The following is a 21,267-nucleotide window of genomic DNA, read 5'->3' as shown; positions in this document are numbered from 1 at the left end:
TTCCAGCAGTTCTTATAAGCATAAATTTATTGATGTGCGTATTCACAAAAAACGGCAAGAGGACAGGTATTGATATGAGGGTGTGAACCATAATTTCTTTATTTAGCAAGTCACCACTAGGTGTCAAAATGATTAATTTGAAGGCTGGCTTCTCTGTAGAGCCGTGAGCTGTGGTGCAAAGATAGAGAGCAAAATGCTGACTGCTCCTTCTGTCATAGTTTTACATGCTGTACATCTAGAACAGACCGGAGCAGGGTGGGTACTGAGTGTGCTGCAGGACGGAGACCATGCTGAGATAAGCTCTCATCATCCCTCCAGAGGCCTCTCTCCTGCTCTGTGTGTTGTTTTTCTTTCCAGCTAAACTTCTTTTTCTTTGAAAACCTATTTTAACTGCTCTTTTCTCAGCTATACAATGTGAGGTTATGGCTGATTACAGCCTAAGTTTGATTCAATTTGTTTATGGATGACAAACCACCCTAATTGACAATTGACTTTTTTTTCTCTGTTTCCTCCTCGCACTTCTTCATCTGTGTTGGCCAGAAACAGCTGACTCTACCAAGGTTGTAGTGGAACTTTAACATGTCGAATTGACCTCTAACAGAAGCCCCAAGGCTTCTCTTAATGGCTCTATTCATCAAGGGCACAGACCTCTTTGAATGAACACAAAAGACAAGGTTGGTTGATCGGAGCCATTGTTGCTGTATAAAAGTATAAAAACGAAATGTAATAGTTGTCAAATAGCAAATAGAATCTGAACATTTCAAAGAGAGACATTTTTTTCAAGGTTTCAGGTTGTGACCACAGATTTTTGAGGTTTGTTCCTCTTCCATCACAGCTGAAGAGAATGAATTTAATGGGAAAGCTGTTATACGCCACTGGAGCGTAAGCCTCTTACCAGCTGTTTGTGTGAGTGTGCATGAGCATGTGTGTGAACATGCATCTGCGTGGCCCAGAAACATTTGCATGTTGCACCATCAAACCTCTGAATGCACGTTCCTTCTGAACCAGCTATTTGGGGAAAGAACAAAAAGAACAAATTAACACCTGCTTTTCACATAGAAATGATGACTTGTCTCAATTCTCTTTACTTCTCTTTACTTTTTTCTCCTCTTCTCTTTTTAGCAGAGGTGGCAGCATCGTCAAATGTGTTTGATCAGCATGTGTTTCCAACACTTTAGTCCAAAATCTATGAGAATGATTCTTATTTTTCATAATTTAATTAGCTTTGTTTTGTATTTGGAGCCTGTGTGACGAGCAGATGACAATATGTGTCACGTTGGGAAACATCTTGTTAAAATGTGATTTGTTAGCAAACAGCTCTAAAATTAGAATACAAATATATAAAGTATGTAAGAACGTTATCGGCGTTATCATCCACCTGATGATTGTTTGTGCAGTACTCACTCTCGTTTCACTTTGTGATTTAAATACTACATTTTGTTCATCATCCACTTTCTATCTGTGTTTGTCTGCCATCTGAGCTTGTAGTGTATAGTAGGTTTTCAGGGCTTTTGAGCTGAAGCATTTACCTGCTGCAAGCAAAAATAATACAGTGAGTTGTGAGAGTGAATAAAAAAAGCGAAGTTGCAGACAGTGCATCTCAATAATAAGCACAAACTTGCTAAGCCAGCAGCAGATTCAGGTGTTGATGCTCAGTAGGTCCATAACTCCAAGCAACCCCTTCAACTCTACATAGAGAAATTGTTTCCATATTGTTATTTGATTTATTGCTACTGTAAATATAGCAGTTGCAGCCATAGTTTCAGCCAATGACAGACGATGCATCACTTGCTGTACTGCCGGACTTCAGTTTGGCATGCTAAACCAGCGACTGTACTGTGGTAACATCTTTGGATTTCACAAATATGTAGGCACATCTGTTGGTGTCATTGGTGTCATGGGGGGGGGGTCATTCTGATCATTCTGTATTCTATTTTGATTGTATCTTGAGAAAGTTAGGGTAAGACTGAGCCTTGACACACCCATGTTTTGCAACATGCTGCACTGTACCATCCATTGCTCTCTGCAGTGCCACCCACGTACAATGCAAATACTGAAACTTTCTTCTATCTGAAGTAAAGGAAGTAGACAGCTCTCAGTTCCCGTAAAGGAAGTGGTTGCGACTGTTGCAAGAAACTTTATGTGCACTTTTGCTTTACTCCAGTTTCGTTGCTTGTGTCCATATTTTGGTCTTTCTTTAATAAAGTCACTTGATGCATGCTGGACATTTTTTAACAACCAGCCAGACAAATAATCTTCTGGAAGTTTGATGTTGTTAAAGTAGAATCTCATAACCATTAGTCTTGACCTGAGCACAACACACCCTGGCATCCTCTCTGAATTAAAAATCCAGGTGTCCTGATGAAATGACCGGCTTTTAATCAACGAAACTGAAATGACACAAGGTCCATGATAAGGATTGAAGAGACCTCTATAATAGTAACAGTACATCACCTAACATCTTTCTTTGTGTTATTCACACCCTGAGTGGAGGTGGGTGATAAAAGGAATCTGTTCAGATTTAAAGGTGCTGGAGAGGGTTAGTCATCCTACTATTATATTTTAATTAGAAGCCATTAAATGGATTTGATGATGATAATTTGAGTTCTATTCAAGTGAATAACCAGAATAGCCTCAGAGTGACTGCATGATCTATATCGTTCCATTATAAGGCACCATAACTCATAGTACTGTTCAAAAGACTTGAGACACTCTTAGTTTCTTTATATTTTGCTTCCAAGGAGAAAAAGGTGTTTGGTCTAGTAGTTCTCCAGGTTTTTTTTAAGGTCCTTCTGAGTTTTTCTTTGGACGGGGGCTACTTTTTCACTCATTTATTGTTGTTTTTTGTTTGTTTGTTTGTTTGTTAAACCACCTAACACTGACCTGAATCAGTGTTGAATCTACACACAATAAATAATTTAGCAAAGAGCAGATCATAAATTCTATCTTTAGGCAATTTACAAAATTGCAGTTTTTGAAATTGTATTTTTACACTAAGAAAGTGATTCCCAAAGAGCTGTCAGATGAAATCCTGGCATATCTCAGTATGCTGTGCTGTGTATGCCAAAAAACATCTGAAGACAAATGGAGGACAAAAGAAGAAGAGACAGGCCTAAAAATCTATCTACAGCAAATGAACCGTATCTAAAAGTCAGGTCATTAAGAAACGGGACAAAATCCAGCAAAGACTTGACACAGGACCTGAGAGACACATCTGGCCCTTAATTTTATCCATTTACTGGTCACCAAAGATTCAACAGAAACGGTCTCAGTGGAAGGGCGGCTGTCAAGAAGCCATTTTTAAGCAAAGGAAACAGGGAAAAAAAGGCTAAAATGTGCCAAACTACATAAGAACTGCCCAGACAATCCATGGCAACAGGTCTGATGGAGTGATGAATCCAAGTTTGAAATTTGTAGGTACAATATGAATGGATGACGTCAGGACAGAGGTAGAACAGTGAGTGTCACAGCCATCTGTAAAACAGCCAGTGGTGCTGTGGATCTAGTCGAAATTGATGCAATTATGAAGAAAAAAAGCCATGAGATTTTCATCCACCATGCAATACAATTTGGAAAGCATCTGATTGGCAGTTACTTTATTTTTTTAGCATGACAATGATCTCAGACACACTCCAGAGCCGTAAAAAACAAAATCCGGCAGAAAAAACACAGAATGGAAATGTTATCAGTCAGGGGTTGGCCTCTCCAGAGTCCACACCTCAATATTATTGAACTAGTGAGGGTAGTTCTGTGTAACTAGTGTCATTTTGACAAAGCACAGAAAGAAGACGCCAGGAGAACTATTCCCGAAGATGACTGAAAGAAATTATATAATTCAGGCTGTGTTGAAGAATAAAAGTGATAAGTGCCATTGACTTTCCAAGTTGTTAGAGTAGCACAAACTCTGTTTTTGGCTTGTATTGTATGTTGTATATTATTTTCTTTCAGTAAGAACTTTCCTATAAGGAAGAGTGGCTCAAGACTTTTGCACAGTATTGTACCGTACACTGTTTGTATATTCATTAATAAGCAAACTTGATATCTAATTTATTCCCCCAGGTTTTGCAGTTTAAAAAAAAAATCTGGCTGCAACACGTAAATGTGTGTTGCCTTGAATACACACTATACCGCAGCCTAAATGAGCACATTTAATGAAGAGTCCAACCCATCTGACCTCCTTCCATAATAGTGTCTGCTCTTCGCTGTCAGATAAATAATGATGTAAGCCAATAGACCTGAATATCCTATTTATACATTTCCCAGAACATGTCATTGTAAAGTGACATGAAGCTTAATATCATCTAAATATCACTAAAAGAAATAAAGAAGTGTTTAAAAAAGGCGGCAATCATTTCAGGATGGATCATTTTGAGAACGGGTCAAGTGAGATGCTGCTAAACAAAATACCTACATGTCCTACAAGTACATTTTCCTCAGATATAATAGTGTATTGTACTGTGTTTATTTAAAATAAATAAAAATGTTATTTCAGAATTGCTTCCAGGAAATACTTTTATTACAATTATCAATCTGAATAGGAAATTCAGTATGAAGGCCCTTTTGCAAAAGCTGTGTATCTACTGTGAATCCTCAATGCCCAGGTTGGCAATCTGTGTGGACATCATGTACTATTATAACAGGTTTGCTGAGGCCATGTTGCTAAAATGCCCCCAGTAATAATGTGTAGCGATCGTGATTTGCCCCGTGAATGGAAGAAGATGAACATTCACTGAACCAAATTTAAGATAAGAAGTAAATAAATTTCCCAGTGGAGCCATCAGGCCATAGACTGCCTCGTATCGAATGCTTTTCTCCATTATCAAACTGAGTGCCCTGTCTGCTCGGTTTCTGTTTTGTTCCTTCTTCGCAAAACAAAAAGTGATGCATGTGCACACTTCACCTCACTTAACCTTACAGATGTCCATTTTTCACACTCTTTTAAAGTACTTTATCGTTTTTCTTTCTCTGATGTTTTTCTGGTCAGTACATGCATTCCTGTCACCTTCACTGCACTTTCTAATCATTGATCTGGTGTCTTCAGCGCTGTTGGGCTACCCTGCTGTTTGCTCCTTGTCGATGGCTCAGTGGGAATCAGCCCAGGCTGCACCAGTTTTATTAACACTGTTTGGCACACATGGATGTCCAAGTACTTCAAGAATTTGCAGGGAAAGTGACAAAACACTTAACCTGCTGATAAAATGTAGTTCATGCTTTCTTCTTCTCTACTTAGGTCTCATTTAGGTCTCCCCTTCTTTGATGAAAGGGGTTTGGGAGGGTTTGGATTTTCAGGTTCGGTAACACTAGAGCTATAGGAAGATGTGCAGTTTAAAATTAAAGTTTATCCTCTTTAGTTTCTGAAGTTTTACATAAAAAAATGATCTACTCTTTAACAGATTAGGTTAGACAAGGTGTCCAGTCCTGTGGCTCCAAAACCTGGCTAAATGTACCACTCCACCACCACACTGGACAGCAGTTATGAGGTTTTTGTGCTGATATGCTGTGCTTAGTTTTCTCCAAACTGCCATGTTCTTATAGAGAGAAGAGGCTTTTTTTCTGGCAACCCTTCCAAACAAACCATACTTTTTCAGTCTTTTCTAATTGTGCTTTCATCAACTTTAACAATTAAGGTGCTACCGAGGCTTGTAGAGTCAATCAATTGTGCTACTTACCCCGTGAACTCCTCTGGAAGGAGGAAGGGTGTTTTTCCACATTGTTTCTGCATCTTTTGGCCTAATCTTTTGTGAAATCAGTAATTACATGGTGTAATACATCATGTGTTCTTGTTCATCATCATGTATTTACCTATTTTTAGGACATGTGAAGGACAGAATTATGTTTATTATGTCCCTATATGTATAAGCTTACAATTGAAAGATAAATATAATGAATGTATGAATCTAATAAGCAATGTGAGTGTAACTGTAAATGCCATGTCCTTCTTGTCTAAATATGAAACTGTTTTCAGATCACATAAACAGACTGTACGACAAACTACATTAAAAAACATAACATTCAAGGCAATAAAGGCCATAAAAATCCATGTGGCCACGTTGTGGTTCTGCAAAAATATATCTGGAGTACACATATAAATATTCAATGTCTGCTGAAATTCTTTCAGTTTGCTTGCCTCGTCTCTATTTGGGGAAAACTTACAGTAAATATTTATGCTACTCTTGTATGACTTATATGTCTCTGATATTCTGTCTACTCATAAAAGTGGGTCCTGTTCGTATTTTTCTCCTGTGGAAATATACAACAGAAATTCAATAAATCCACTGTGTTGCATGAGAGAAGCTGGAAAGTGGACACTTTGAGTAAATCACAGTATGACTCACAACTTATAAATCTGTAATACTTGCAGAGGTAAATTCTTACAATTTTTTCCCCTTTTTTTCGTGTGGGTTGTTATTCCATGAACATAAGCATTCTGTTTCACAGTTGCTCAAATTTCATCGGAAATTACACTTTTTGATTTTATTCTTTGTTGTTTTCCTCCACTGCCTCCCAGTTGGTTTCCATCTGTGGTCGGCATCACACTTCAACTCATCCTTGCCGGCTCTTAAATCTCATCTGGTAGAGTCTGGGCAGCAACAGTAAGGAACTACAAGTTATTCTGTTTAAGAAATGACACCAGCTATATTGCACTGATGTGTCATAAGTGAATCACTGAGGACAAAATGTGTTTTTGTGTGCAGAAATGTGTTTTGCAAATAATTTCTAATTAGGTGAAATTGTTTAAGCTTTTGCCAGCAGTGTGATTCACTCAATAAATGGGTTTAGATCACAGTATTGGGTTCAAATAATAAAATTTTGTGTTTTATCTACTCAGAAACAATAATAGTTCATGTTTTAGGAATTTCTAGTGATTAAAAACATGGATTGCTCTACAGCTGTATAAACTGATGTGCACTAAAAAACAAATCTGTTTGGATTGTCATTCAGTGCTGGTTTCCAAAGTCTGCTGTAAATATTGTGGACTTATACAATCACCATTGGATATGGCAGAGTGCGCAGTGCAAGTATAAAGGTTTTAAAGGAGTCAACACCCCTACTATAATAACAATCCCTGAATTTTGTCTCTCAAATCTAGCTCAGAAATATTGTCGTTTCTTTGGTGTCTGAGAAACACAGCGTGGATGTGTATCCCTTGCAGTACGCTGTGCACGTCTGAAGAAAGAAAGAAATGCTTGATCAACTCAATTTCCTCCAAAAGTGTCATTCTTCTTACCTGCCACCCATTTCCCATCTCCTTTTCTTTCCATTTTTCCCTCTCTCTTTCATCGAGTGTACAGAGGTGCAGATTTATGGTGTTGCCCAGTCAGTGATGGCGTCGGTCCAGCCAGGAAAAGTGATTTGTTAAGAGATTACAGACACAGACGACAGCGAGAGCAGCATTAATGATGTTATGGACAGACTATTGGTGTGTGTGTGCGAGAGAGAGATGTCCTTTTAGAAGTAGTCACTACTTAGTTTGATAAGGATAGTCAGCCATATAGCTTTAACAGCAGGGTAGAAAAAAAGTTCATCTTTAACGTGACTCTGACATTAATATTAGATGGCCTCTAAACAAATTCGCCCTTCTCTTTAGAAGCCTTGTGTTGCAGTTCTCCAAAACAGACCTTGTTTTGCTGTTTTTGTATAATGCCTCTTGCTTTTAGAGGGCTTGATTTGCATATCAGACATCTCAAACAAAGCCATTCATCCTCTGTGTAGATGAAGCCTCACTTATATCTTGGGCATTCACAGGTAGCCAAGCAACTCCCATTAGTGCCTCACTGGGTGCATTTTGTAGGAACTAACCAAGGACACACAGAGAGGTCACCTTTGGTCTCCTCTGCCCAGACCTCCAGCCATATGTGGCCTGGTTTGAGGAGCAGCGTTGATGGGGCCGCTGGCAGTGGGAGACGATGCCCCTCCTGTTATACTTAATTACCTCCAATGATGGAGTGGTTACCCCCTAGCAGAGTCACTGTGTCAGGGACGGGGCAGACACATCGAGCTGACCACTCTCGCCTGCCTCATCTTTATCTATCACTCTTCTATTTTTTGCTGTTCTCTAGCACTTTTTTGCAGCCAACTCTTTCTTTTAAATATCTTTGCTCCACTTCTTTACACAGACAGCAATGATGACACTTGGCATCATTAGCTTTATTCTTTTTAATGCAGAAAAGGAGGCATATTGACTGTTCCAAGCTTCATTAGCAGGTCTCCTGCTGGGTTACTGGATTTTGCAGAGTACAGAAAACACAAGCCTGTGTGGAGAAAAAAGCCGAAGGCCCCGAGTGTCCAAATTGTACCAACTAAGAGCACACAGGAACAATTTACTGTTGCTGCAGCAAATGTTTCAGATCAGTTTCTCAAAATGCTCTCATTTGCTGTGTTGTTGTCACCTCCTATGTTCTCAGTCACCATTAAATATAAAATAAATGTGTTTCAGCTATAGACGCTCCATGGTTTTCATTTTGCAAAGCTTCTGTTACTGGAGGTAGCTCAGATGGTAGAGCGGGTCAACTACAAGTCAGAAGGTTTGGCGGATTGATCCATGGTTCGTCCTGTCCCTGTCTATATATCCTTGGGTAAGACGCAGGGCTTCAAGTTAACCCAGCTATATCCACTGGAGTGAATCAAGAGCTAGATAAAAGTTCTTAGACATAAAAAATGCATTTTTTATTGCAGTGTAGTAGAAAGTCCTTTGTGTACTCAAATTGAGTACAAAGGTGCTATATAAGTGCCAGTCTACTTTGCCATACATTTGATTAATTTTTTGTCCAGCGGTGGATGCTTGTATTAAACAAGAACAAAGTTTTAAGTAATCTCACTCTTCAGACAACACTAAAAAAAGAGTGTCAGATTGATTTTTCTGCATTTGGTCCTGTATGATGTCAGTGAGAGCAAATATCCTTGATTCAGTCATCTTAGGCACGCAGTCCTGCCAGTGAGCACCAACCGCCACACCAACAGCTGTTCGGCCCTTCTGTTTGTGAGAGACTGCCAATCAGAAGGAAGTTGAGAAAGTTAAATGGAGGGAGAGGGCTTAGATGACAGTCCAGGGTCAGTACGTGAATCATAACATGCTCGTAGAGTCTGAATATAAAACACGAAGCTGAAAATAAGCTTAATTGGTCCCTGTTAAAGTGGAAGTACACATTCAGACGTTCTCTTTCCGTCAGCTATCTACTTATTAAAATTCAGTACTCACAAACAAACACTGTAACCATCTGTGACATTTTGGGGCTGAACTCCACTCATGTGTAAAGAATTATTTAAAACTTAAAAGAGAAAGTAGTTGTCGTTGTTTTTTTTTTGGTAGAGGCTTCTAATATTGTGCAGATAGCAACGAAGGATGTAAAGGCACACACAAAAAAAGAAAAGCAAAAATAACCCCAGAAGAACTGCACTTTTTAAAAAATTCTTTCTGGCAAGAAATTCTTTACCTGAAAATCGGTAGATAACGACCGGTTCTTCTGAATCTTGGCGTCTCTACATGGTAAGTTTTTCAGCAATTGCAGCATTATCCATGAATGATGCGGCAATCTGCTGTCTGAACAAAGACTTTCAGTGTGTCTGAGGAGATGTGCGCAAGTAAACAAGGACGTTCCAAAACAGCAAAACAGTCTGATGCATGATCAGAGTTCTGAATGATAGTACACCGAGAGAGAACAGTTCTGCTTTTTCAAATGTCAATTCAAAGTGAAACTCTGAGCCTCACCTCTATAGGGTGTGTGTGTGTGTGTGTGTGTGTGTGTGTGTGTGTGTTGTTCCACCATATCCCAAAGGTGCTGTATTGGATTGAGATCTGGTGACTTTAAGCCATTTGAGTACAGTGAACTGTGAGTACAGTGAAGCAACCAGCAGATGTTTATGCTGTTGACATAAAGGACTGTACATGGTCAGCAACAATACTCGGGTATGTTGTTGTGTTTAACTAATGCTCAATTTTAGCTCAATTTTCAACCAAGGACCCAAAATGTACCAAGAAAATAACACCCACACCTTGGCTATACAAGGATATGATGGATCCATGCTTTCATGTGGTTTATGCCAAATTCTGACCCTAATATCCAAATGTTGCAGCAGAAATCAACAGTCATCAGCCAAGCCAACATCTTTCCAGTCCTTCTATTGTCCAATTTTGGTGAGACTGTGCAAACTAGCTTCTGTTTCCTGTTCGTAGCTCATGGGTGTGGCACCAAGTGCGGTCTTCTGCTGCTGTAGCTCATAAGGGATTATTTGAGTTATTGTTGCCTTTCTATTAGCAGTCTGGCCCTGGTCCTCTGAGCTCTGGCATCAATGAGGTGCCTATTCCTAAATGTACTGAGTTGCTGCGATATGCATTTAGGTATTTACTAAACAGCAGTTAAACAGATGTGCCTAATAAAGTGGCCAAGAAGTGTATACCTGGACACGGAGGTTATTGTTTACAGTGTGAACTGTTTAAAGGAAGCTTTGGGTAGAACAGAGAAGTCAAACATGTTGAATGACTCGAATGTTTGATAACCACAAACTCAACAAAAATGTGACACAGCATAAAAAAGGAAAAGAAAGGGGGGGGGGGGGCTTCATTTGTAAAATCTGAAGTAGAATGACGTTAAGAAAAATGTGTGTGGTTAGTTACAGAGAAACTGGATATTTTTTAATTTACGTGGAATGTGATGTCATATGATGAAAACAAAGAAAAACCTAATTCATTGGCTCAGTTGAGAGGTGGGATCTCCTTCTTTACCACAATTATACTTTCAATTTCCTCCTTCTCATCGAGGTATTACAACTCATCTTCTCCGTTTATGTAACGATCATTTAGCCTTACTTTGGAGAGATGCACTGCAAACTTAGTTATGCTTAGTTTTTACAGCATATTTAAAATGTCGTCCTGCATGTGCTGTATTTGTCCCTGAGCAGGCAACAGTCTATTACTGTTGACAATTGAATTGAATCTGTTTTAGTCTGGAAAGCTCTAAGGCTGACGTGCTCGTGCTGGGCGTTGGTAACTTTTGATTGTCTTCTAATAGACCACGTTTACGTGTCTATATCGGGAGGTGTTTTGCACATTTTCAACCACATCCTGATTTGTACCTACTGAGGTGGACTGTTTTTTGCAGCTGTAGTTAGCTGCAGACCTGAAACCTAACTTGACCCGACATGATTTAATCCGCAAAGTCATTTTTGCTTTGGTCGACAAGGTCTCGACTGATCACTTCATCTCTCGTCGTCCTCTCAAGCGCTCATCCGCTTGCGCGACAGCCAGAGCACAGAACGAACATTAGAATAAGTGAATGTTACGGTGCAGTGTGGGTGGTGGCAAGCTGTTCACTGGACGAGGAGCGAGTAACATCGCACAGAGAAACTCAAGCGCCGCGCCAGCAGCTAGACACTTCGTTTCGTTTACCCTGTACGGGGCCCAGAGGAGTACAGCTGCGCCGTCTTTACGCACAACCAGAAGAGCTTTCTGTGAGACGGCTGTGTGTCACCACCATGTCCGCGGCAACAGCATCAATATCAGATGTATCCAGGACTGATACCGTAAACAAAAATGACCGGAATAAGTCAGGTAAGAGAGATGGCATAGAAAAACCAGACGCTATTTAATTTAGACGAAGCCAGCGTGCAGGATCCTCGAGAGACCGAAATGTCACTTGTGCACTGACGCCAGTTTTATTCTGTTAACTTGCGTGCTTCTTGTTCAGGTGATGTGCGCGTCCATGCATGTGTGTTGTACAATAGCTCTGTCGGGACTTGCAGTGTTTGCTGTAACAACAATTGCACTGTAAGGTTTAGTAGATTAGGGTCCTATGTAATATAAAGACCTGATAGATTGTGTGAACTAGACATCGCAGTAATAAAATGAAACTTAAAAAAGGGTGGATTGGTGTCCGATTAACGGTTAGTTGATATAATTGTCAGGTGTTATGAAGAAAGACAGAAAGAGGAAACGAAAAGGGGTGGATTTGACGTCAAGCAGCCGGACATTTCACTCATACATACAAGTTACATAAAATTATTCTTCTGTGCACTGAAGTGTGTCTTTGTGGTGGGATCTGAGTTACTAATGTTCTCCGTGTTACAATTTTATCTTGTTTATGGTTTACTATTATCTCTTCTTCTTTTATTTGTCTACCTGCGACTTTTGATATAGTTTGGTTCACTTTATGGTCTGCCACATGTCCTTCTTCAAAGTGCACAACTCCTCCTTGGATATTTTGCTCCAACTTAACCCTTGTGTTGTCCTGGGGTCAAAAATGACCCCAGGATGTATGGTAACAGGTGTATGGCAATCCCGAAAAAGTAACCTCCACTAAATCAGTCCCTGTAACCTGTCTGTTTTATTTAAGTGAAAACCAAAAGCAGATATCTCAGAGTAAAGAAAAAAAAATCAAAAATCTGGTTTTGATTTTCCCTAAACCAAATACATCATACTTCCAAGTTGTGCTGGAAACCACCGCCTTCATGTCATTGTGTTTATGTGCATTCCAACTGCTTGTTTTACAGTGAAGTCATACTCTTGTAGACTGAGACTTGTAGACATGCAGGAACTGCTGGTGTACTGAGCTGTCACAGTGAGAGACCTTCCGTCCTGTAATATGCTGAGCTCCATGCTGTTCAGTATGATAACCTTGTTTTTTTTTCTCTTAATGTTGCTCCAGATGGCCTGTGTTTTTCCACCAGTCTTGCAGGCCTTTTGTTTAATGATTTATCACATTTCCTTCTTTGATACCGTTAGAATTCATCTCAGCACGGCACTCGGCTGTTACGGGGGGCTGTGTTTTGTCATGCAGTGTTGCGCAGCCCTTTAGGGGTTCAGCGCTGATAGCTATGGAATGACTGCCCCATTCCACACTGACTCTTATCCGCAGTGCCCCCCCACCCCCTTTTTGTTTGTTCATACAGTTCACCTTGAATTATTGTTGTGCAATCTATGAATTCCAAGTTGTCTTATCGTTCTTATGAATACAAATTTTCTTTTGAAGATACATGAATTATACATGTACCCAAATTTTGGATGAACTTTGTGTGATTAATGCATATTCACAGTATCTCAAACATCATTAGCAGCAACAACTGTAGACATTGCTGCAAATGTTCCACACCAGCTGACCTCCAGCTTTCTGCTTTAGGTAATTCCAAAGCTCAGTGCACACCCATGCCTCAGCCAACATTGGGCAACCACCAGATCATCCAGGGAAATGGCACTAATGTGGGTACCGTCATATCACTACAGTGCCCGGGGAAGCATAAACTGGTAGGCAGTGATATGATGTGTGTCATGGGCCCCAACAGCACCTACTGGACAGGAGACTCCTATTGTCAAGGTAAGTAGAAACCAAAACCTTGAGATGGCAGTTAATATACAAAAAATGGCACATATTAGTAACACATTTGTAGCCAGGTACATGTCACTTCATGGACCTAATTGCATATTCATTATACATTACCAAAATGTGTGTGTATGCAGATTAAATGTCTCAAATGCTTTTCCTAGAAAAACTGCAGAGGCTGCAAAACTCCCACTGAAATGTCTGTCAGCTCATTATTCCAAAGTGATGGAATATATATTAAACATTATGTGTAGGCATTCTTGTTAGGGACCAAGTTACACGCAGATGCTTAAGTTGTGTTTGGCTTGCACTAATTATGACCTTAATTTGTGTGGGAACACAATGGAGGGAAAATGATGTGCTGTTTGTCGACACATCTCATTAAGCAATAATATTGATGCTACTAACTGGCAGCGAGGAATCATTTCAGGCAGGTGTACAGCCAGCGAGGAAGTGGAAAAACTGAGGGCAGAATTTTAATTATATTTTTCAGAATCAATCACCATGGGAGAGATGAAATTGTCTGAGTGACACTGAAAGAAATAAAATAATAATAAATTTATATTTTATTGTCCTTTCAGTGATGAGCTGGCAAGAACCCTTTGTTGCAAAATGACTTTTTATTTCTGCAAGTCTCTGTTGGATAATGACAATGAAACACTTGTGGCATATTACAGCAGTCTGTGAGGTAGACAATATCTGCAAACCTTGTGTGAGGTGGCATTTGAGACTTCTGGTTGTTGTTATACACAGGTTTTGTAGTATGATGAATGGAATTGTAAAAAAGAAAAAGAAGACACTAAGTGCATGAGGCAAAAATCAGTCAATACATCAGTCAACTGGCTCTTCTTCTGTCACTCTTCAGCTCTGTCTCCCAATGATTTTGGTTACCGCGTGGCTGTGATGGCATCCTTTGTGAGTTCAGGCATAATCCTCTTCATGTCTGTGGCCTTCATCACCTGCTGTTTGCTTGACTGCATCAAGGAGGAAGAAAGGAAAAAGGAGGAGAAGTGAGTTAAGGATTGCTGGAAAAGTTGCAATTAAGATTTTAAAAAGTAAAAGTAAATCTGGTGATGTATCATTACTGGTAAAAGGTAATTATAAGGAAAGCATACATCACAACACACTGCAAAATACTGGATTCTTTATACAAATAAATATGCATACATAATGAATTAGATGGGTTCTTAGCTTAAATAATTGCTAACCTAAGGGTTATAAGACATTAATGGGACAGGAACACAAAATAAGGCCTGATCTGCTACACAGATGTGTGTATGTGTCTTTATTTTGCTTCTTTGGAGTAACAAGTGGCATTTATATGAAGCACAGAGAAATTCTAACAGTCTAAAACATGACAAAGGCATGGCAACAAAAGGACTGCTTGAATACAATCTATTAATAGATGTATCTACTTATTTACAACCACAGGTGCCAAAATACAATATTAGGTCTGGTGAAATATGAAATACTGACATGTATGGTTATTTTTATGCCAGTGACTCAGATCCGTGGCAATGGGAGGAGCCAACCCAGAACCAGGAGAACAACATGTCTCGATATAGTCATAAGGGCCGCAACAACAACAACAACAACACCCAAGAGAATCCGCTTTCTCCATGGGACACTGCTAGCCCTACCCTGTGTGACAGCATACGATCTTGCAGGTGAGATGTGCTGAATTTCATTTGAATGCTCCACAGTGACAACAAAAACAAAAACAACAACAAAAAAACCCCAACTTCCTGTCTTTTCTTACACAGATGTCACCAGCATTACGCCTATTGTCCTGCCTGCACAAACTATGGCCCCACACCTCCCCCTGCTGCTCTTCCTGGACACGACTATAACCAGCCTCTCTTGCCCCAAATGCCAGAACCTGACCCACCTCAGTATCCCGGCCCTCCCCTGTCCTCCTGTCAAAGTACAAGCCCGGGCCTGGTCCAGATCTCAGCAGGGGGATCTGGTTTGGTGTGGCAGTATGAAGGACAACAGAGCAGTTTATCAGGAGCAAACCTATTAACCGCAGATGGGGCCCCTGGGAGGAATATAAACTCAAACAGGAATATATACCCCAAAGAACTTTCCATAAGGATTATATCAGTGTGAGGACAGCACACAAAAATCATCAATCAAGACTTTGTTTAATATCTAAATCTGTTCAACAGTGTCAGCTGTATAGACGAGGACTGTGGGATGTAATAACTATATCAGTATGTTTTGGTGTATCAGCAGTGGCGAGATGGCTCTAAAGAGACATTGATCTGACAGACTAATGTGCCTTTTTATGCTAACTGTAATGGCACACTGCCCCCTGTCTGTAAAGAGGAGCCAGTGCATTTTCAGGACGCCAGCCTTGGAGAGAGCTGTTCTTCGGATGTCAAGAGATTTGAGCTTAAAAGGAAGTTCTGCTGCTTGAGGCTAACACTTAAGGGATCTATTGCGATATAATTAACTTTGCTGTCAGCTGAGGAGAGTGTGGGAATCTGGGAAAAGTTCACTCTTGACACGAGAAGAGATGTTGTAAAACACTGACGTGTGTGTAAATAATAATTTTGAGAAATGTAAATAAATGACAGACGTATAATAATAACAATGAGTGATGCATTGGAGTGGGGAGAGTTTATTTAACAATATAAATGCCTACGTTTATTATTATTATTATTATTATTATTATTATTATTATTATTATTATTATTATTATTATTATTCAAGCCTTTAGGTTAGAATAACCTGATGTATGATTATTTGTGGCACTTCTGTGCTTCAGTGTTTGCTAGATAAAGCTGTAGTCCGTCACTGTCTGCCCGGCTCATTAACATCATCATGTAGCCTTGAGGTCGGTCATGTGGTGACGCCACGGCCAAGCGTGCTGATGTAACGGGGCAGCGGAGCACCGACTCACGGGGGAGACCAGGAAGTTTCACCGGGGAGGCTGTCGGTCCGATTGTCAAGTTCACACACGGTGTAAATTTGTCAGTATGTCAGGTTTGTGAAGCGAGGGTAAGATGTTTCGCCTTGTTGTGAGTGCTTTGCGCGTATCCTTGCGCCAGAGCCAAGACTTCCAGGATATCCTACCAGTCTCTCTCTCTGGGTGCGCCACTTGTTGCGCACCCAAAGTCATAGTATAAAATAGTTGTTGTTATACATAGTTATTAAACCGCGGTCGAGTAGTTTGTCATGGGTCAGTATCATCGTTTGTCCTGATATGCAACCGGTAACTAAATCGGCAGACTACTGTCATCAGAGGCATCCAGACTTTTATTAAAGACACGCAGCTCCTTCTGTTGTCAGTCTAGTCCATAGAGATATTATAGCATTAACTGTACATTGGGATAAAGTTAATCCTGTTAAAATATTAAACTAGTGGAATCTTTCCTACTGGGATGACGATACTGAGAATAACTAGACCATGCAATGTAACACCATGACAGTATCTGACACTTACCTACTAATTTAGTTAATAGTTTATGTTTTATGAACAGATGGCAGAAATATTAGTAGTATGTTTGCTCATCAGCTGCAGCCTGTAGCCTGTTTAATGTGTTAAGTACACAACTGCGCATAAGAATATCAACAGTGGTCAGGACAAGTACAATATCTATATTACTTAATGATTGGCAGTGTGGATATTTACTTCCATGGATCCCCTTTTGTCGTCTTCTTCTTAAGTGTAGCATCTTCTTTTAAGAAAATGGCAGACAATGCTCATGCATATTTCTGGGGTGGGGGGGAGAAATGGTTCAGAGCCCAAACTATTAACACTAAACACCTTACAGTCTTTCTGCTGTCTCTTTATGCATCTTAAATTGTAGTTGGCTGATTTTCAGTACTAACATTAAGCTATAGAAGCTATAAAGTGTAGTGAAACTGACAAATTTGCAGCTATTGTATTCGCCTTTCTAAACAAGAGAATAAACCTCTTAGTTCCTTATTTTCAGAACATGGCTGATTCCAAGACGAGCTTACTAAGAAATTACTAAAACTAACAATAAAATCTGCAGCCCTTCTGTTAGGGCTTTGTCGCATGAGCCAGTTGTGCAGGGTCATAGCCTGTTTCTGACCTGGTCTCCACGCTTTGACCAGCGCTGGCCTTGACACCCCTTGTTAAGCAATGTCTTTTCACTGTCATCAATCTTCCTTTACTAGACACCGATGGTTACCAAGAGCAGCTGCAGAGTGACTCCCAGTTCCTGTGCTCAGATCAGAGGATGGACACTGAGCTGGTTGACAGACTTGTCCTGCAGCTCAACAGGATCTACCCGCAGATACTAAGTGACAAGGAAGCCCACAGGGTCACTGCAGCTATTTGTGTTACACAAACAAAACAGAAGCATACTGTGCAGATGCGTGCAGTGACTCAATGCAGCCTGTGTCTCCCTGCAGTTCAGGAACCTAAGCGTGTCCACCAAGGTGCGGTTAGCAGACCTCTTGAAGCACCTGCACAGAAAAGGCGAAGAGGCATGCCATGAATTCTACAGAGCCCTTCACATCCATACAGAGGACATCTACTCTAGCCTGCCCAGCAGAGTCAGAAAAAGAGGTGAAACATTGAGCTTTTCTTGGCTACAGATTCCAGATTGGAGGATAGCTGTTTCTTCTCCATAAAGTTCAATTTCACATTAATTTTATTGCAGACACAACTATTGAACCAATGTCTTTGTGGGACCTAAAGGTTCTGGTTTTATCCTTAAAGCATAAGTTTTGTGTCTGCTAAGCTTTTTTTTTTTTTTTTTTTTTTTTTTTTTTTTTTACAGCACTGGTTGCTTTTTCTACAAACAAATTACAGGAGCAGCTTCCAAAGTGTCCTATAAAGGTGGCTCCCCTGCTGTGTCTAGCTTTACATAGGCTTATCCTGTTTAAGATGCAAAGAGAAGCTAATGTGCTGCCTAGACTGCTGTCCAAGTAGCCATTTAACACTTCACAGGTTGTTATTGTTAAAGTGGAATGCTGCATTTTAACCTCTTTTACTTTCTGTTTTTAGAAGTGGCAGATTCGAAATGCACTAATGACAAGACAGTTTGGCAAGAGCGATATGTGCTTAACGACAGAGGTACATATAATCACCATCATTAACAACAGAATAAGGGGTTGTCTCTATGTAAATCATTCAAATCTTTAAAATTTAAGAATATTGAGATTTCACAAACTAAAAAAAACATTCATTGATTTATACAATGATGTTATACGATAAATGTTGCTGTTTCTTAGTTATTCTGTAATTATTCTGTAATAATTTAAGTAATTCTGCTATAGTTTAGACAATTCATGACATGCTTTCCAGGAAATTGGACTTATTTATTTCAAAAACATGCACAGTCTTACTTGCAATCCCTCTCAGGAGGAATCGTGCGGATTTAGTTGCATGAAGTTCATAAAATACAATCACAAACATGAATAGTCAGCAACATCTGACAATTTCAAGTCAAATGAACAGTGTAATCCATAGGGTGTCACTGACTTGATGGCAGAAAAGCTCACAAATGCACTGCTGTTAATGGTTGAGTTATTCTGTTGATTTATCAGTATATGTGACTAAATATGACTAAACACTAAAAACTGACTTTCAATCCAACAATGGCACTAACTAAGGGGCAATTTGAAAATAAATGCGATACTGGTAATCACTTGTGAAATATATTTAATGATAATATGTAAGTAATGACTCAAAAAAGCCCTATATGTGTCATTTTCTTCCTTATCTTGCCTGCATGGCATTTTAAAAATTATTATAGTTTTACAGTTTGTGTGAGTGTGTGTCAGGGTCCCTCTGTACCCCCTCGCTGATCCCAAGATAAGCCCCTTAAGCTCAACTAAGCTGTGGACTTTAGCAAACGCAGTTGTCTGTTGAACCTTTTAACCCCTAGCATCAGAATGCCGGCCCCATCACTGCTCTTTACTTCCACCATTCACCATTCCATCACACTGAGAGCTCGAGCTTTGTGAGGGCAGTTAAGCTCATGTATAAAGCAGCTTCCTCTGTCCTGCATTCCTTTGAACAGTCAGAGCTGCATCCACTGGGTCAAAGGTATGTCAGCAGGGAAATGGGTCATCGGAGATGCCGTGAAACACTGACTCCTGATCATAAGTCATACCAAGGAGCTTGTTTAGCTTGTGAGCGAGACAACTTTATGTACACAGAGCAGATTTAGGACTCTTGACTTTGCCATTCAGAATATCACCTATTATTTTAGTTTGCTTGTGGTATTTAGTTTTTTTTGGATCATCTAATTTATTAAGCAGGTATGAGCCACTGCAGACTGATCAGATAATTGTATAGTTGATGACTTTATTCTCTCCTCCTGCAGGACCAATGTTCTTCCTGAGCTGCTTCGGTTTTGTAGTTGGAATTGCAGTACTCTACTATTACGGAGGTGAGTCGTGGCACAAAAAGTGAGAGGGACACAGACTTGAGACTTACTTTACTTACTTTAATCGTGTTCAACATTTCAAAACATACCCTCGATACACACAAAACTCAGTTTTTTTGCTCTTCTTTATAGACACAGAGGGTGAAACCTTGAAATGCACTGGAGTGTTTCTTCACTGCTCTGCTGTAAGACTGAGTAAAGATGCTAGAGATGTTTTCATTTCATATGGAGAAGTTGGAAAGTAGAAAAAATGAAAACATCAAGGCAATGAGAAGAAGAAGCCATGAAAAATGTCTTTTTTCTGTGCCAAACTCATCATTTTCCTAAACTCACATACTAATTTATGTACGAAAGTACTAATTGGAGGAATGTAACTTGACCTGACACATTCTGTCACAAATTCTCACAGCGTACATCTGAAATGGCAGAACTATGCAACGTTCTTCCAGAGTACTTGTATGTATGACTCTTGCCTGGATTTCATGTTTGTAGATAGCTATGAGTTTCTTTTTTTTTTTTTAAACTAAAATGCTTAAAGCGTAATAATAACCAAGTGTAACTGTGCAGCTGCACTCCCACAAAGCTGTTTTCACTTACTAAAGACTGAGTCGGTTGTTTGGGTGCAACAAACCCAAGAGTGGGCAATGAAGTGTATTTTGAGGAGAGCTTCAAGTAGGAGCACCTGTGTGGGTAGGCTCTTGGTTTGCACTTAATTTAACAACTTGAATTTTTCATTGCTCCGTTTGTTAACGCATTTCACAACAAAGATTTTCTTTTTTTAAAAATACACAACAAATACATCTATGATCACACCTTAGCCCACTTCCAGTGCCTTCTATAAAATTTGCAAAATAAAGGGCACTCTAATAGTGTTACTTATTTTCAAATAAAGCACAGCAAATTTGGATCGCCTGTGTTTGCATGTTATTTTTAGTCTAGTGTAACAAATATTCGACAAAGGTCTTTGTAGAAATGGGAACATCATTAATTAAATGCTGTATATGTTGCCATAGTGTAGCAACAAAGGGGAATTAAAGGTAATTAGCAGTGCATTGATTAGCTTTTCCGGGTTAGTTTCTGGCACTGTTCACTGCACTGTCATCATGAAATGGAGATTATGTTAAATTATTCATCTAATTGATTCAACAGCAGCAACACATACACTAGAGGGCACTACTTCCTCACTCATACACACACAAAAAAACAGAAAAATATTCAAGTGTGCTATAACAATGACAATGGGAAGCAGGGATCAGACCTCATTAATGAATAATGGCAATCAATTTGGTTGAATGAGTTAAGCTAACTTGATTAAATGCTCTATTAAATGCTGCTAGCTAGAATGCCTTTGAAATACCCTGATGGGTGCATTTGAATGCTCTCTGTTTCTTGTAATAAACGATGTGCAGGAAAGTAGTAACATCAGAGATAAGGTCTGCATCACAGCAGCGGAGCAGAGGTGTCTGATCTCAGGAGATTATCTGCACTCGGCAGCATTTTTCAGCTACTGTCTTCCCTGCGAAGTGAGAGCAACAGATGAGAGGGGAGTCAAAGAGAGAGGGAGGAGGAATTGGGAGGTGCTG

General features: G+C 39.8%; 2 protein-coding genes across 4 annotated transcripts; both read left to right on the top strand.

Annotated features, from left to right (window-relative positions):
• Nucleotides 1-11,019: 11,019 nt before the first annotated feature.
• Nucleotides 11,020-15,425, top strand: susd3 (sushi domain containing 3). The gene is given in 8 exon segments (XM_006796445.3): nucleotides 11,020-11,548; nucleotides 13,113-13,307; nucleotides 14,179-14,323; nucleotides 14,813-14,903; nucleotides 14,905-14,980; nucleotides 15,077-15,168; nucleotides 15,171-15,216; nucleotides 15,219-15,425. Coding segments are annotated over 8 exon segments (801 nt in total). The 5' UTR covers nucleotides 11,020-11,472; the 3' UTR covers nucleotides 15,299-15,425.
• Nucleotides 15,426-16,146: 721 nt separating this feature from the next.
• LOC102799336 (caspase recruitment domain-containing protein 19-like) lies at nucleotides 16,147-20,701 on the top strand. Of its 3 annotated transcripts, none has more exons than XM_087833697.1 (6): nucleotides 16,147-16,280; nucleotides 17,463-17,608; nucleotides 17,700-17,856; nucleotides 18,298-18,366; nucleotides 19,622-19,687; nucleotides 19,817-20,701. In XM_087833697.1, the coding sequence occupies exons 2-6, from the start codon at nucleotides 17,525-17,527 to the stop codon at nucleotides 19,927-19,929; spliced, it is 489 nt and encodes a 162-aa protein (XP_087689823.1). In that variant the 5' UTR covers nucleotides 16,147-16,280; nucleotides 17,463-17,524; the 3' UTR covers nucleotides 19,930-20,701. The 3 variants fall into 3 exon arrangements, with proteins under 3 accessions (XP_087689823.1, XP_006796506.2, XP_006796507.2); XM_006796443.3 differs by having other exon boundaries at nucleotides 16,147-16,301; XM_006796444.3 differs by having other exon boundaries at nucleotides 16,147-16,316.
• Nucleotides 20,702-21,267: the final 566 nt, after the last annotated feature.

The sequence above is a fragment of the Neolamprologus brichardi genome, chromosome 20 (genome assembly GCF_056152115.1).
Source record: "Neolamprologus brichardi isolate AB-2024 chromosome 20, ASM5615211v1, whole genome shotgun sequence".
In the NCBI taxonomy this organism is placed as follows: Eukaryota; Metazoa; Chordata; class Actinopteri; order Cichliformes; family Cichlidae; genus Neolamprologus; species Neolamprologus brichardi.
The sequence above is the reverse complement of the archived record's forward strand: the minus strand, read 5'-3'. Positions and strand labels throughout refer to the sequence as shown.

Coding starts and splice junctions, on each gene's coding strand:
- LOC102799336 (XM_006796443.3), top strand. Junction 17,857..18,297: donor CAGCAGAGTCAGAAAAAGAG/GTGAAACATTGA, acceptor TTCTGTTTTTAG/AAGTGGCAGATTCGAAATGC. Junction 18,367..19,621: donor ATATGTGCTTAACGACAGAG/GTACATATAATC, acceptor CTCCTCCTGCAG/GACCAATGTTCTTCCTGAGC.